Source organism: Anolis sagrei, chromosome 6, assembly GCF_037176765.1.
Source record: "Anolis sagrei isolate rAnoSag1 chromosome 6, rAnoSag1.mat, whole genome shotgun sequence".
NCBI classification, from domain to species: Eukaryota; Metazoa; Chordata; class Lepidosauria; order Squamata; family Dactyloidae; genus Anolis; species Anolis sagrei.
Genome location: NC_090026.1, coordinates 19639492 through 19657591, shown reverse-complemented (window position 1 = coordinate 19657591; position 18100 = coordinate 19639492). Strand labels below are relative to the sequence as shown.

The 18100-nt window shown below is 43.0% G+C and overlaps 1 protein-coding gene across 2 annotated transcripts in view; it reads left to right on the top strand.

The window, feature by feature from the left end:
- Positions 1-618: 618 nt before the first annotated feature.
- Positions 619-18100, top strand: part of CACNG6 (calcium voltage-gated channel auxiliary subunit gamma 6) — a 42018-nt gene continuing 24536 nt past the window's right edge. The window contains exons 1-2 of one of the 2 annotated variants that reach the window (XM_060783068.2): positions 619-745; positions 4214-4511. In XM_060783068.2, coding sequence (XP_060639051.1) covers positions 4229-4511 — 283 coding nt within the window. In that variant the 5' untranslated portion in view covers positions 619-745; positions 4214-4228. Of the gene's footprint in view, positions 746-3985; positions 4512-18100 lie in introns of those variants that run through there. The other variant, XM_060783066.2, reaches the window with a different exon arrangement.

The window sequence follows — 18100 nt, the reverse complement described above, 5'->3', positions numbered from 1 at the left end:
GCCACCAGTAGTCCTGAGGCACAAAGACTATTTGCCAGCCTAGCTAGTTGCTAAGGCAACAAAGGTGGAATTGTGTAGTTCCAAAAGCCCTGCAGCAAAGCCCGTATGAAGGGCATAAATAAAATCAGATCTACAGAAAAGATGAACGGTTGGGTTCCTCCCTCTTCCTGGCAGCAGCCCCTATGGATCCTCCACCAACACAACAGCTGTCCTTCCATGCCAACTCAGTACTTTTTAACTTGGTCAGCTTGTTAGCGGATGTGGGGCGGGGGACACCAGATGCTTCCTCCTGCTTGCCACTGCATGGATGAACATCCTCAAATCTCCTTGACACCTTCTGGGAATACTGCTTAAAGCCTCCAGGCCTGGCTCCGTATGTCCCTGGTTCGTGCCTCTCTCCTTGCCCAAAATGTTAGCTTTCTGACAAGTTTTACATGAACCCAAATGCTCAACAAGTGGAGCTTGGTTATTACGGGATGGGAGGGGGGGGTGCCTCATTGTCATCCCTGTTGTTAAGCAACCGCAAAGAAAACTGGAAAAAATGCCCCCGTTTCTTTCAATGCTGAATTTGTTTTGCCCAAACCAATCACTTTCTCGGCAGAATGTGACTCCCTACGGCCGTGTGCTGCCTCTTTAATGTCCCAGGGCTGCCAGTGTCTAAAGGGAGCTTGTTCAGTTTTGGACTGAAGTTAGCCAGAGCAGTTGGCACCTCCAACACCACATTCAGAGGACATATAAGTTGTGGGTAAGTCTATGCTATGCTATTGATGGAGCAAAATTTGTTAAGTTGGTCTGCTTCTTTATGGCCAGGTATTGCTGTGTGTTCTAGGAGGACTTAATAAGTAACAGTTAGTTGAAGACATCTCTGTGTAGTGTTTGTTTGTTTAAAACTTTAATATCCTGATTTTCTCTACCTCTATAGAGGGACTCAGACCGGCTCACAACAAGGATTCCAATTCTAATAATACAGTCTAAAACATCATACAACAGAAAGATTAAAATACATATAGAATAAAATACATATAAGCCGGATCGCCAAGATAAAATCATGTCCAACTCAGTCCGCATATGTGGTCGATAACTTTGGTCTGTAGTCAGTCTCATCTATTATTCTGGGAATGCTTTATTCCATATCCAGGTTTTCACTAGCCTCCTGAAAGTCAGGAAAGACGAGGCAGATCTGATTTCAATCAGGAGAGAGTTCCATAGCCGAGGAAAAGGCCCTGTCACTTGTCCCCACCAAAAGCGATTTCAAAAGTGGTGGGACCGAGAACAGGGCCCCACCAGAAGATCTTAAGAGCCTTGATGGGTCATAGGGGAGAATACATTCGGACAGGTAAAGTGGGCCGGAACCATATAGTTCTAGCCCTCTCCTCACAAAACAACTGAAACATATGCAGATCTTTGGGCACACCTATGGGGACACCTATGAGAGAAGATGATAGAGTTGCTAGAGTGAAAACTGGAGGAGGCTTATGTACCTTTAATGGTTTTGTTGAAATTCAGCAGTGGAACTCTTTGCCCTGGAGTATGGTGGAGGCTCCTTCTTTGAAAGCTTTTAAACAGAGGTTGAATGGCCATCTGTTGGGGGTTCTTTGAATGTGATTTTCCTGCTTCTTGGCAGGGGGTTGGACTGGATGGCCCACAAGGTCTCTTCCAACCCTATGATTCTATGGTTTGAAGGTGAAGTTCAGCACTCTGGACAACTCCTATAAAGTTCCAGCTAAAATCTAGAATGATTTTGCCTTCTGATTGAATGAAGTCATCAGACATTATGAGTTTAAGGAAAACTGGATAAACTTGTAACACACACAGCTTTGTCCCTTAAGAGGAGTAGATGGGCAGGGTCCCAAAAGAATCACATGCCAGCTCAGGTGGTTGGTTGCCTTGCCTATGCATTGGGCTTGCAGCACCCATGTGTTCAGGGAGGAATAAAACAATGAGAAAATGTTGAACAGTAGCAATGTGAGCAAAAGGATGGAGAGGGAGGCCAAGAAGGAGACTAGAGGCTTAGATTTTGATCAGCAGCTACTGTGACAGAGTACATGCAGAAAATGATTTATTTCATATTGAGAGATTCAACCATGCTTGTAATCTTCACAGAATACTGTGGCCTTGGTGATCCATGTCTCCATCTTAGATTGGTTTAATGCAGTAGTTCTCAACCTGTGGGTCCCCAGGTGTTTTGACCTACAACTCCCAGAAATCCCAGCCAGTTTACTAGCTGTTAGGATTTCTGGGAGTGGAAGGCCAAAACATCTGGGGACCCACAGGTTGAGAACCACTGGTTTAATGTGTTGGCTGTCAAGCTGGAAAGTGAAAAACGTCTGGCAATTTAAGTTTGTACAAAGCATAGCAGCAAGAGTTCGGGTGGAAGATGTGTCTTCCCCAATTTTGGGGATGGAGTTTATCATCCTGGGCAGCTTCTTTAAAGTAGGTTCACTCCCACTGGTGCAGGCACCACATCAACCTCCACTAAAGAGTACTGGCTGGAACTATCTGTATTGCATGGATGTTTCACTGTGTCAACTTCACCAAATGTCTTTGAGGAGGGCAGGGACTCCAGCTTCCAGCATGCCCCAATCCAGCATACCCAGAGGTGGTTTCGCCATTTCCTTTCCTGAAATATAGCTCACAGAACTATTTCCCATTCAAGTACAGGCAGTCCCCAAGTTACAAACATCCGGCTTACAACAACTCATAGTTAAGAACTGGAGTGAGACAACAGGAAGTGAGAGAAATCTACCCTAGGAAGGGAAATTCACTCCTGAAAGAGTTATCATGAGGAAAAGGGGTCTCCACTGAAGCTTTATCATCAATCCTTATTTCCAGAACAAGCCATTTTTTTGGAAATCCAATGATCACAGGAACAGAAGTAAGGTGAAATGTTCTGATCAGGGGCACAAACAGCAAAACAAAAAACACAGGGGTGTTAACCCTTCCTTATACTATCCAAAGTGTGTGTGTGTATGTCTTTGTATGTGTGTGTGTATATATATATATACATAAATACATATATATACACATATACCCTATGCTATCCAAAGTGTATGTGTATATATATATATATATATATGCATACATATATATAAAATACACATACATCCTATGCTATCCAAAGTGTGTGTGTGGTATGTGTGTGTGTATGTGAGTGTGGCTGGAGTTACACACATACCCTATGCTATCCAAAGTGTGTGTGTATGTATATATCAATACATACATATATACAAAAGTACACATACACCTTATTCTATCCAAGGTGTGTGTGTATGTGTGTATGTATATATTCATACATACATATATGCAAAAATACACATACACCCTATGCTATCCAAAGTGTGTGTGTGGTATGTGTGTGTGCATGTGGCTGAAGTTACACTCACAAATATACCTGTTCTGACTTGCATACAAATTCAACTTCAGAACAAACCTACTGAACCTATTTATTTGTAACTTGGGGACTACCTGCACTTACCAGAGTTGAGAGTGCTTAACCTCCAAGACCAGGTGGAATCTGATGCCTGTAGGGCAAGCAAACAACTAAAGGGGTGGATCCAGAAGAGATGTCCCATCATGCACTTTGCAACTTGTGCAAGTGACTCAGAAAATAAAACATAACAATGCTTAGAGTGATACCAACACATGCAGCAGAGGGCGCTGTGAGAAGCCAGGGCAATAGGAATCCTTAGCTGTCCAGGTGCTGAGAGAGTTGTCAGTTTTGACCTCTGCATCTTTAAAAGTGTCAGACACACACACACACAGACACACACGCGCGCACACACATGCTCCCCCTCCCTGCACCAGACAGTCTGTGCACCCCGGAGCCTTAAAATAACCCTTCTTGCCTAGGCGATGGGTGAAGGACAGTGGCAGGTGCTCCCTGCATTTGCCAAGGCCACGCAGGGGGAGGCAAGGGGTGGGTGGTGTGAGGTAGCTGCTGTCCCATCCCTGGCCTCACTCTGTCAAGCCGGGGCATTGGGTGGAGAAAGCGAGGGGTGGGGTATTGTGGGGTGAACAGGGAGAGTGGTCGAGCCGCTTGCAGTGTGTTGACCTAGTTAAGACTAAGGAGAAGCTCTGAGAGGCCCTGGAAAGGTCCAAGCTTTCCTAGGGTTAAACAAGAAACTGGGGACCAGGACTTGCCTTTTTGCAGGTAAACGTTGCCCAAGCAGCAAGGAAAAGGGCTATGAATATGTGGCCCAATTTTTTCCTTCAGGACGAGGAGCAGCGCATGGCCACGCGCGGGCGGGCAGGAGGCAAGCGGCGCAAGGCAATGACGGATGAGCAAGAGGGCAAGATCAAGCTGGCCTTCTTTGTGGCCATTGTGGGCATGACCCTGACGGTTCTGGCCGTGGGCACCGAGTTCTGGGTGGAGCTCAACACCTACAAGCAGAACCACTCAGCCATCTGCGAGGCGGCCCACTATGGCTTGTGGAAGTTTTGCTACAAGAAACTCTGGATGAATGACATCGAGGAGGAGAGGGCCACCTGTGGACCTGCAGAGCTGCCTGGAGGTAATCAATTTATCTGATCACCTTCATTTCCCATTCACCCTCTGCCTTTTCCTCTCTGAAACCTACATGCTCCAAATACTCCCCACCCAATTCTTCTGTGAGTGACTCCCATGGTTTATATTTGGCCTGCTAGGTTTCTTCATCTGTCCTCTTTTTCTGTTCTTAACATCAGCAGGATGCAATCCCTACACATGGGCTGCTCTGCTTCCAACAGAGTTGGGGAGCTTTTTTGCTTCGTGAGCCATATACAGCAGAAAATTATGGTTTGGGGTGGAATTTCAATGGGTTTCTCATTTGTGGGCAAGACCCAATGTGATGGTGATGGCCACAATGAAGCCTTTGACTTCCCTGGCCTCCACGCGCAATAATATAGACTTCCAGCAATCCACTGAGTCACATATACAAAGTCAGACACACTTCTCACTTTCTTCTCCCTGCATTCATACACATATCCTCCAACTTTCCAGAGTTGGAAGGGATAATCATAATTAATCCTCTATCATCCCACCCAAAATGTCCCAGTTTCTCTTTCACACTATTCCCCTTTAACAACAACAACAACAACAACAATAATAATATAAAGGTGGACCCAGTGGTGATCGGCACACTGGGTACAGTGCCTAAAGACCCTGGCCTGCACTTAAACACAATCAGTGCTGACAAAATTATCATCTGTCAGCTGCAAAAGGCCACCTTACTGGGATCTGCACGCATTATTCACCAATACATCACACAGTCCTAGACACCTGGGAAGTGTCCGACGTGTGATCCAAAACAACAGCCAGCATAGTGATCTTTTTCGCTGTATACTAATCTTGTTGTGTTTCAAATAATAATATTGTAACTTTATTTTTGTACCCTGCCTTCATCTTCCCGAAGGGACTCAGTGTGGCTTATATAGGGACAAGCCCTATCAACATAATTAAAATAACACATTAAAATTCATAAAAACAGCAACAAGCAATAAAACAACAACAGTATAGCACAATATAATACAAAACAACCATCAAACAGACAACCAGTATCTTGAGATAGCAATGCAGTTCTGGGAACGGGTGAGAGGCAATATAATCAATTGTGAGGAAGGGTTGATACATGAAGTACAAGTGCCAGATGACACAAATTGGTGGTAACAGGCAATCTAAGGTAGAACACTATATCCTGAAGCAGGGGGCAGTAGTAAAGTGCAGGGACTGAAAATTGGGTCATAACTAGGAGCCAAAAAATTTCTGGGGAAACCATATAATCAAAAGCACAGTGGAACATCCATATCTTTAGACTTTGCAAAAGATGGACAGGGGGGACAGCCTAATCTCCCAGGGGAGAGAATTCCAGAGCCGGGGGGCCAACACTGAGAAGGCCCTCTCCCTCATCCCTACCAACCACACTTTTGACGGCAGTGGGAGCGAGAGGAGAGCCTCCCAGAGAATCTTAGAGATTGTGTAGGTTTTTAGGGGGAAATGCGATCGTGAAGTTAGATAGGTCCCGAACTGTTTAAGGCTTTATAGGTCATAACCTGCAACTTAAATCGAGGTTGGAAACTTATCAGCAGGCAGTGGAGCTGTTTGAACAGAGGGGTTGACCACTCCCTGTAATTTGCTCCGGTTAACAACCTGGCCGCCAACCTTTGCACTAACTGCAGTTTCCAGGCCGTCTTCAAGGGCAGCCCCGTGTAGAGTGCATTACAGTAATCCAACCTGGAGGTAACCAAGGCATAGACCATGGTTAAGTCAGACTTCTTGAGGTACGGTTGCAGCTTGTGCACAAGCTTTGTCCTCAGCTTGCTTCCATTGCTGCAAACAGAGTTTAAGCACAAAAGTAGTTGCAGTCAATTAATTAAATAGGAGAAAGGGAACGAAGGGGATGGACTCTTGCTCTTCCCAGTTGGCTCAGGCAAAAGCAAAATCTTACAATCTTTTTTACCTTGTATGTTCCTCTTTCTTCTGAATTTTGTCATCTTGACCACACCTTTGTGTGTTACTTGGCCACATATGTAGTGTTCTTCTTCTGTGAAATGTTGGCAGATATACATACACACACTCACCCTCCTGTTGTCTGTCTCAGAACATAATACAAGTGCACGTTCTTGGGAAGATTGGGGCATAAGATGAGGAGGATTAATGCTTTTCATTCACCAAATGTGTGCCACCAAGTAGAGTTGCAGGACGCACAATATTCATGATGAAATGGTGTGGGGAGGGTTAGCTCAGAACATCTGGGTCCTATGGGGAAAACATTTGGTCACAGAAGAATTTGGCTGAGGCTGTCAGGGAGAGGATTTGGGTGAACATTCAGCCATCAATGCAGAAGTTTGCATACATTTACTCTACTGATGGTTTCTGTGGCACACAGATCCTGGCTACTACATTTCCATATTCTCTAACTGTCTCAGTTTGGCAGGGACAGTCCCATTTAATCCTTTGCCATCCTATTTTATCAGCTGTCCCAGTTTCTCTCTCCTTCTCCCACTCTCCCCATTTGTTGTTAGTTAATGTAATTTGCCCAGTCTGAGTTCAAAGAGCAAAAGGAGTTCTCATTTAGATAAGTAAAGGAAAAGGTAAAGGGAAAGGTAAAGGTTTCCCCTGACATTAAGTCTAGTCATGTCCAACTCTGGAGGATGGTGCTCATCTCCAGTTCTATACCAAAGAGCCAGCGTTGTCCATAGACACCTCCTAGGCCATGAGGAGCAGAACCTATTAATCTACTCACATTTGTATGTGTTCCAACTGCTAGGTTGGCAGAAGCTGAGGCTAGCAATGGGAGCTCACCCCAGATTCGAACCGCCAACCCTTCAGTCAGCAAGTTCAGTAGCTCAGCGGTTTAACCCACTGTGCCACCTCAGATAACTTGGTAGGATATATTGGCGAAAAAGGGGCAAATCTTCCCAGTTGGCTGAGTCGCAAGCAAACTGTTGCAGCCTCCCCTATTTTATCTGTTCCTTCTTGTTGCTTGCTTGACCACATCCTGATGCTGCTTGACCACTTATGTCTTGGGTTTCCTTTGTGAAACACTGGAGGCTATGTGGTTCCCATGCAGGGTAATGCTTGCAACATCATCATTAAGGAACGGCATGCACAGAGTGATACGGAAAGCCATGGCCAGGCCTTGTGTTGGCATCCACTGGCAGGTCCTCTGCAATTTAATAAAGCAATTATGCTCTCTTAAATCTTTATGAGCATCTATCCATTAATGCCTGTCTCTGCACCCACTCCAGCATATCATCCTAATATAATTACCAAAAATAAAAGCCAGATCCCAGGTTAGCGTCTTCTCGCTCTCCCACCAGCTCCACTAGCCCAGCCTTGGCATCTCTTTCCAGTGCCAGGCTTAAGCCCCATAAATTCCTGTGAAGAATTGCTGATGCGATGATTATCTCTTGCTAATGAAGGATTATCTCCATGCCTCTGTTAGCATCTCTCCCAGTCTCCGGTTCTGCTGGGCTGTGCTATACTGTACATGAATACAGCTCTGTCCTGCTAATGATGTTTTGGAAATATAACCAGTTAAATGGCCATGTTCCAGAAGCATTCTCTCCTGACATTTCACTTGCACCTATGGCAGGCATCCTCAGGGGTTGTGAGGTCTGCTGGAAACTAGGAAAATTGGGTTTATATAACTGGAACGTCCAGGTTGGGAGAAAGAACTCTTGTCTGTTCGAGGTAGGTGTGAATGTTTTAATCAGCCACCTTGATTAGCATTCAATGGCCTTGTAGTTTCAAGGTCTGGATTCTTACTCCCTGGGGAATCCTTTGTTGGGAGGTATTTAATTAGCCCTGATTCCTTCTTGCCTGATCTACACTGTGGATGTGTGTAGATCTCTAGTGTGGATGTGTGTAGATCAGGCATGGGCAGAGTTGGGCCCTCCAGGTGTTTTGGACTTCAACTCCCACAATTCCTAACAGCCTCAGGCTTAAGCGGCTGAGGGGGGAAAAGGAAGGAGCCTGAGGCTGTTAGGAATTATGGGAGCTGAAGTCCAAAGCACCTGGAGGGCCCAAGTTTGCCCACACCCAGTGTAGATGCAACCTAAGTCATCACAACCAGCCTCGTGCATTGGAGCTTAAGCTCTCCTTCTCTAAATGTTAAACTTCCATTTTTTAAAAAGTTTTTAAAATGTGCACCTTAAAGTTTTGCTAAAAATAAAACTGATATTAAAGGCATTCATTTAAAAACAAGACATATGCATGCAATTAGTAATTTCTAAATGTTTGTTTCCTGTGTAAATAGGACTTTATCACTTTATCACCCCAACGTAGTGCCAGCTTGAATCACAGCTACTACTTATTCATTTTAAAATAACATTAATTGTGTGATTAACAACATATGTTTTTGTGTTTTGGGAGATGCAGAGGAATATAAGTGTTAATGGCAGCATTCTACCTAACTGTTCATAACGAAAGAATATAACCCAGAATGGTAATACTCAATTCCCTGGATTTTATGCCTTGGCAGCTGTACAAAGAGTCCCCCCTTTCCAGGTCCTGTCAACACAAAATTTCAGGCTGCTAAAACAAATCTTCATGGCATCTGGAAAAGCATTTGGCTGTCAGTATGTTCACTTGCCTCCTTTTCTCTTAAGAGGGTGGTAAGAACCTTGGCTTTGTCCCATTTCCCTTATGGGACACGGACACGGAAGTCTTGGATTACAGAGCTGGAAAAAGGAGGAAAGAGGGTTACAAAAGGAAAATCAGGTTAAGCCAAGAGCTGGCATGGTATAATGCAGGTACGGGCAAACTTTGGCCCTCCAGATGTTTTGGACTTCAACCCCCACAATTCCTAACAGCTGAATTGTGGGAGTTGGAATCCAAAACACCTGGAGGGCCAAAGTTTGCCCATGACTGGTATAGTGGTTTGAACACTGGACCATGACTCTGAAGCCCTGGGTTCAGATCCCTGTTTGGCAATAGACATTTATTGGGTGGCCTTGGGAAAGTCACATTCTCTCAGCCTCAGAGGAAGGCAATGGCAAACTGCCTATTAACAATCCTTACCAAGAAAAAGAACCGTGGTAGGCTCACCTTATGATCCCCATAGTTAAAGACAAACAACAACTCCAGACTGGGTAATAAGTGCAATATAAATTGTTGTTTGCACTGGAATATACCCAGGATTCAGAAATACCGGTGTTTTTTTTAATTATCAGGAATTCATTTTATATATACCAACATACATGGCACTGCACGGAGCCCCTAGTGGTGCAGCAGGTTAAACTGTTGAGCTGCTGAACTTGCTGGCTTTGGCGGTGGTTCGAATCTGGGGAGCGGTGTGAGCTCCTTTTGTTAGCCCCAGCTTCTGCCAACCTAGCAGTTCGAAAACATGCAAATGTAAGTAGATCAATAGGTACCACTCTGGCGGGAAGGTAACGGCACTCCATGCAGTCATGCCGGCGACATGACCTTGGAGGTGTCTACGGAAAATGCTGGCTCTTTGGCCTAGAAATGGAGATGAGCACCACTACCCAGAGTCAGACACGAATAGATTTAAAGTCAGGGGAAACCTTTACCATTTCCTCTTTATGGCACTGCACAGAATAAATATAATCTTATCAATTCAGTGAATTATATGCCTAATTCTAACATGTAAATATCATACACTCCACTAATTAAAATGTCCTTGTTTGTACTTGCTGTTTAGGAGAAATCTCTGCAATGCTTTCCTTTGCCTTTCTCTACGGGTGAATTTTTAAAAAGGAAGACAGATGGGCCTAGATAGGTGGATGACAAGTAGGTTAAGGAGGAAAAAAAACTGTACAGGAAATGTTTTCATTTGTGGAAAAGTTAACTTTGAGGTGTAAGAGAGCCAGCCTATATAATTGCATTCAGAGATCCAAGGATTATTTTCATAAATATTTTTTCTTCCTCAAAGAAATTCATCAGTGGAACAGGATTGCTAAAGGTGCAAAGTATGGAGTAGGCACAGTGAAGTTTTCCGTCCTACTTTCCTCATCTGAATCACTAACCTATTATTTTTTCTTCAGTGGAAAATGGGAGGAATTACAGATGTTGTTTAATTACTTCTTTGTTCACATCAGAGAATAATAATAATAATAATAATTATTATTATTATTATTATTATTATTATTATTATTGCCCTTTTCCTAATGGGGACTGAGAGCTGATGTAAACAGATACCTGCAAACATTCAGTGCCTTGTATTGTCAAAGGCTTTCGTGGCTGGATTCACTGGGTTGTTGTAGGATTTGTTGGGCTATATGGCCATGGTCTAGAGGCATTATCTCCTGACGTTTCGCCTGCATCTATGGCAGGCATCCTCAGAGGTAGCGAGGTCTGTTGGAACTAGAAAAAAGGAAACATTCACACCTAGCTCCAGCAGACAAGAGCCCTTTGTCCCACCCTGGGATATATAAACCCTTTTTCCTAGTTCCAACAGACCTCACTACCTCTGAGGATGCTTGCCATAGATGCAGGCGAAACATCAGGAGAGAATGCCTCTAGACCATGGTCATATAGCCCGAAAAACCTACAACAACCCATTCAGTGCCTTGTTACAATACAACGAGACACACAAACACAAACAAAGGCAGAGGCTTCTCCTTTCATTTCTGGCTTTGGATGCCATGCTCATCTCTGGCTTTGAGGGAGGTGCTGTTCTCCATTTCCAAGCCAAAGAGCCTGTGTTGTTGCCTCCTGGTCATGTGACCAGCATGACTGCTTGGAGTGTCTAATGCCTTTCCCACCAAAGCGGTACCTATTTATCTACTCACATTTGCATGTTTTCAAACCGCTAGGTTAGCAGGAGCTGGGCTGACAGCGGGAGCTCACCCCTTCCCATGGATTTGAACTGCTGACCTTCATGTCAGCAGTTCAACAGCACAAGGGTTTAACCCATTGCACCACCACAGCCCAATTGTAGCTGGATCTACACTGCTATGTGATCCAGTTTCTGAATCCAGTTTATCTGCTTTGAACTGGATTATATGAGTCTACAATGCCATATAATCCAGTTCAGAGCAGATATCTGGGTTCAGAAACTACCTTTATAAGTCTTTTCTGATTTATGGCAACCCTCAAGCAAACCTATCACAGAGTTTTCTTGGCAAGATATATCCAAGGGGGAGCTCTGAAGATGAAAGAGTGGGATTTAATACTAGCATATTTTAGTTTAAGGCTCTCATTGCCAGTAGTTGAGGCAGTTGAGACTAGAGAGTCTGCCGTTATCCATATTCATCTCCATCCCAACTCTGAATTCCCCTATCACTTTCTTTAATGACACTGCCAGACTTTCTTTCAGTCATGTGTTAAATACTATGCAACCCTATCCATTTCCTTTAAATGTTTTATATTCAATGCCAGTATAAAGGGAGCAGGGGAGGGAATTCGATCCCGTCCATGAGAATATTTTAGCTAAAGCTCAGATTATTTATGCAATAACAAGTCACATTTATCAGTAGTTTTGTGTAGATGATAGTTCAGGCTATGATCTGTAGCAACTTCTGCTATTGTATATTCATTTATAATGGGGTTTTTTGACACAGGAGGCAAAACTTTTTGACCCACCCTCGTATATCAAATGCTATTTTGGAGCCATTTCTTCTTTTCATAGGCTTTTGCGGGGAGGGATCACTAAAAATAACTTTACTAACATGTCACCCAAAAACCATTATACTAACAACTGACTTGGCAATCCATATCATATCAATTATATGTTCACATTCTGTGCATCATGAGTGCATGATAGACTGGTTGATATTTGCATGCTACTCCATGCCAGAGCCCATATGCTCCATCAGCTTTGGTTGCCAGTGTCATCTTGAATGCAGAAGTGGTGTCATCCAATACAGGAAAGATATATTTCTCGCCCACAACTTCCTTTTGAAGAACAGAGAAGCAACCCAACCTTGATTCAGTGCATAACCTTTGGATTAAAACTGATCTCTTCCAACTCCACTTGGTGGTTTTCAATTTCCATCTTGATTAATTAGAAAGTTTCAGAAAATAAGCAGATTTAAAAACATACCTCTACCATTCTTGGTATTACTCTTGAATTCAAGAGAATGGAGGAGGCTGGGATGGAAGGGGGACATCAAGACTTACAGGATGCAGTTCTCAATATGTATGCCAGAGTGAGCAGGCAAAGCCTTTGGGATGAATTGGAAAACCTTCTCTTCTTTAAGCTTATCTATATTTGATGATGGGTATGGAATTTGCATAATTTATTCTTTTTTGAAACTTGAATGTGTCGCAGGCAGAGCATTGGGAGCAGGAGGTTAAGCATGAAATTTTTAAAACTATTTGTGGATTCTTTGTGCCCACTACTGTAGGTACATTGCAGCCTCATCTGCACAGCATCTTGCTTGGCTCATCTTTTATTGTAATGCAGGAAAGCATTTTTATATTGTTATTATTGTCATTATTTTGGTGGCAAGAATGAATCTATGACCTTGACTGACCTAAACTACTTTATGGAACTGCTTTAATGTTCAGCCCATGCTGAACTGATCCAGAGCCTAAAGTGGTGGAAAGCAAAATGAAATACCTAAGGCAGTGTTTCTCAACGTGAGGGTCGGGGCCCTGGGGGGGGGGGGTCTGGAGGGAGATGTCTGGAACCTCTCTGGCACAGTATTTTCTTTCGGTCATGGGGGTTCTGTGTGGAAAGTTTGGCCCAATTCTATCGTTGGTGGGGTTCAGAACGTTATTTGATTGTAGATAAACGATAAATCCCAGCAACTAAAATTTCCAAGTATCAAGGTCTATTTTCCTCAAACTCCACCGGTGTTCACATTTGGGCAGATTGAGTATTTGTGCCATCATTGTTTGAGTCCGCAGTGCTCTCTGTATGTAGGTGAACTACAACTTCAAAACTCAAAGACAATGTCCACCAAATTATTTCAGTATTTTCTGTTAGTCCTGGGAGTTCTGTGTACCAAGTTTGGTTCAATTCCATCATTGGTGGAGTTCAGAATGCTCTTTGATTGTAGGTGAACTATAAATTCCAGCATCTACAACTCCTAACTGACAAAATCAATCCCTCTCAACTCCACCAGTATGCAACGTTGGGCGTACTGGGAATTTGTGCCAAATTTCGTCCAGTGAATGAAAATACATCCTGCATATTCGACATTTATATTATGATTCATAACAGTAGCAAAATTACAGTTATGAAGTAGCAACACAAATAATTTTATGGTTGAAGGGTCACCACAACATGAGGATCTGTATTAACGGATCGCAGCATTAGGAAGGTTGAGAACCACTGACCCAAGGCATAAGGGCTGGAAAAGCCTTACAACACACAACACACACTTGAAGGTTCGAATAGACTGATGCTCTAGGCCAGTTGTTCCCAAATTTTGGTCCTCCAGGTTTTTTGGACCTCAACTCCAAGAAGCCTTAGCAGACATGGCCAACAACAAAGAACTGAAATCTAAAAAGATCTGGAGTACTAAAATGTGAGATTTTTGTCCCAATACATTGGTTGGATGTAACATTGTTTTATCTAGAATGGGGTAGGGAGTACTTTGCAAGCCAACTGTTTCCATTCCCAAATGTACAGCCTGGTTTATTTACTATCGTCATCCAGTTTGGAGATGAAATCTCAATTGCAGTCATCATCAATTGCAATGAGCCAGGCAATTCCAGGAAAGTTGGCAGGAGGAGAGGCCAACAGATAGTAAAAGGCCAGAACAGGATCCAAAGACAACCAGAGTATGTATTTTTAAAAGGAAGGAGTGAAAAATACAGGTGCCAGTAAAAGCCACATCATCACAATGAGGCCAGGTCATCAAAACATGGATTCAAAAGCAGTGCACAACAGAATGACCAGTTTGGAGCAGTAAGCAAAATTATGTTGACAGATTTTTCTCATCCTCAACACAGTGAGAGATGCCATCCAGAAATGGTTAAAAACAAAAAAAAGGTTTTGCAAAAAAAAAAAGTTCACTTGCAACAAACCTTCACTGGGAAAAAATGCTACTGTTTTGCACAACAAATTATTTTTTATGCAAAACAGTTGGAGAAACATTCAGTGTTGCTGAAGCTAAGCAGGGTGAGCTCACCCTGTCCTAATGCAGAGCAGACCATCCACCTCTGCAGCTAATTTAATATGGCATAGACACAGCAAATTCTATTATTTAAATGTCAATTGTCTATTTTCACTGTGCGTGGCTGAGGGATCATTTGCACTTTGTGCCAAAATAACCTGTTTTCTTTGTATACTACAGATTTAGACTTCAACCCACATCTCTAAGTGCCCTGGTTCAGTGCTGTGGAATCCTGGGATTTGTAGTTTAGTGTAACACCAACCTTCTTTGGCAGAGCAGGCTAAAAGCCTTGTAAAACCACAAATGTTATGATTCCATAGCATTGAGCCATGGCATTTAAAGTGGTGACAAACTACATTAGTTCTACAGTGTAGGTGTGCTCTTAGAGAGAGAATTGCATGTGTTGTTCTGGCTCATGCAGCAAAACATATAGGAGTGTGCTAGTCTCATCCTTCCAATTTACCTGGAACCATCTGCTGTCATGAATTCATTCGGAGAAAGAGATATAAATAAATAGCATTCATTGGCTTTCAGGCTGGCAAGACAGTCCAACTAATCATTCTTAGCTTATAGGCAGGATCTCAGTTCTGTACTCAACCATCTTCTAGGAAGCGACACTGCAGTAATATAGAAACAGTGATTAATCTTTTTAACAATCCATATTCTCACAGCCCAGGCAATCCATTCCTCCTTGAAGCTGTTATGCAAACAAATGTCCTGGCTGCAGCTGTCCAATATTACTTTTCTCCAACTTTTTCATAATGTTTAGTGCATATTCTATGTCTAAATGTTAAAAACAATAAAAAAGGATTCTTTGCTTACATTAGTAGAAAAAGGAAGAACATGGAGGTGATAGGGCAGTGTTTCTCAACCTTCCTAATGCATGTTGTGGTGACCCTCAACCATAACATTATTTTTGTTGCTACTTCATAACTGTAATTTTGCTACTGCTATGAATCGTGATGAAATTATCAGATATGCAGGATGTTTTTCATTCACAGGACCTAACTTGGCACAAATACCCAATATGTCAAAATCTAAATACTGGTGGGGTTGTGGGGGGATTGATTTTGTCATTTGGGAGTTGTAGTTGCTGGGATTTATAGTTTAACTACCATCAAAGAGCATTCTGAACTCTACCAACGATGGAACTGAACCAAACTTGGCACACAGAACTCCCATGACCAACAAAAAATACTGGAAGGTTTTGGTGGTCATTGACTTTGAGTTTTGGAGTTGTGGTTCGCCTACATCCAGAGAGGACTGTGGACTCAAACAATGATGGATCTGGACCAAACTTGGCACAAATACTCAAAATGGCCAAATGTGAACACTGGTGGTGTTTGGGGGAAATAGATCTTGACATTTGGGAGTTTTTCTTGCTGGTAATTATAGTTCACTTACAATCAAAGACCATTCTGAACCCACCAAACGATAGAATTGGGCCAAGCTTCCCACAAAGAACCCCCATGACCAACAGAAAATACTGTGTTTTCTGATGGTCTTCAGTGATCCCTCTGACACCCCCTCACAACCCCGTCACCGGGGAAAAGATAATTAAGGAAAAGATAATTAAGCACTTAGAAAGGAATGCTATCATTGCTAATAGTCAACATGGATTTATCAAAAACAAGTCATGCCAGACTAATCTGATCTCTTTTTTTTTATAGAGTTACAAGCTGAGTAGATGCAGGGAACACTGTGGCATATCTGGATTTTAGGAGGGCCTTCGACAAGGTCCCCCATGACCTTCTGGCAAACAAACTAGTCAAATGTGGGCTAGGCAAAACTACGGTTAAGTGGATCTGTAATTGGTTAAACAAACGAACCCGAAGAGTGCTCACCAATGCTTCCTCTTCATCCTGGAAAGAAGAGAGGAGTGAATGCCATCAGTAGGGTTCCGTCCTGGGCCCGGTCCTGTTCAACATCTTTATTAATGACTTAGATGAAGGGTTACAAGGCAGGATCATCAAGTTTGCAGATGACACCAAATTGGGAGGGATAGCCAATACTTCAGACAGGAGCAGAATTCAAAGTGATCTTAACAGATTAGAGAGATGGGCCAACACTAACTAAATGAAGTTCAACAGTAATAAATGCAAGATACTCCACTTAGGCAGAAAAAAAGGGAAATGCCAAGATACAGAATGGGGGATACCTGGCTTGATAGCAGTATGTGAGAAGAAAGTCTTGGAGTCTTCGTATGCAACAACTTAAACATGAGCCAACAATGTGATGTTATTGGAAAAGTAGCAATGGCCTCAAATCCTCCAACACATTGGATGGGGGTAGCTAGGTAGTTAAGCCCAGCGGGGTGGTAAATCCATTCCTGATTTTTGTTTGAACTATGAAGGAGTCCTCATGGACAACAAGTTAAACATGAGGCAATAATGTCATATAGCAGCTAAAAAAGCCAATGGGATTTTGGTCTACATAAATAGGCGTCTAGTGTCTAGATCCAGGGAAGTCATGCTACCTCTCTAGTCTGCCTTGGTCAGACCACACCTGGAATCACACTGTGTCCAATTTTGGGCACCACAATTGAAGGGATATGTTGACAAGCTAGAATGTGTTTAGAGGAGGGTGAATAAAATTATCAAGGGTCTGGAGAACAAGCCATATAAGGAGTGGCCTAAAGAGCTGAGTATGTTTAGCATGAAGAAGAGGAGGTTGGGGGCCCTTTCATACAGCCTATATTCCAGAATATCAGGGCAGAAAATCCTACATTATCTGTGTGTGGACTCAGATAATTAAGTTCAAAGCAAATATTGTGGGATTTTCTGCGTTGATACTCTGGGATATAGTGCTGTGTGGAAAGGCCCTGAGAGGAGACATGATGAGGGCCATGTTATCAAGATGTGAGGGGATGTCATAAGGAGGAGGCTTGTTTTCTGCTGCCCTGGGGCCTAGGATACAGAACAATGGCTTCAAATTACAGGAAAGGAGATTCCACCTGAACATGAGGAAGAACTTGTTCAGTAGTGGAACTCTCTGCTCCGATATGTGGTGGAGGCTCCTCCTTTGGAGGATTTTAAGCAGAGGCTGGATGACCATCTGTCTAGGGTGCTTTGAATACTATCTTCCTGCTTCTTGGCAGGAGATTGGATTGGGTGGCCCATGAGTTCTCTTCCAACACTATGATTCTATGATTCGTATGAATGTGCTTTCCGGCTGAAAGCAAAGTCCCAATGCAAAAGCTGTAACAGGTCTATTGCCTTCTATAAGCCTCTCGTCAGGTTGATATACAGTTTAACTATTTGTCTGTTGTCTTTGGCACACCTCAAAACTGTGAAAAAATGTCATATTTGAGGGCCAAATTACACATTTGGCATGCACACTGACATTTTCTCAGTGAATGAAATGCCATTGAGTGGGAGAGGGTTTAGATTTCCATTCCATCAGTTTGTGGAGCAAAGTCACCCCTTTCATTATCTTCACTGCAGATCAAGTATCGGAGAGTGACATTTCCTACCAACTTTATAGTTTTATAAGGAGTGTCATCTTTTGAACTGGCCACAGAACGGAGCCTTTGATGTGCTGGATTTAGAAGGTGATAAGATGTATTTCTATGCCATAAAAAAGTGTTACCTAT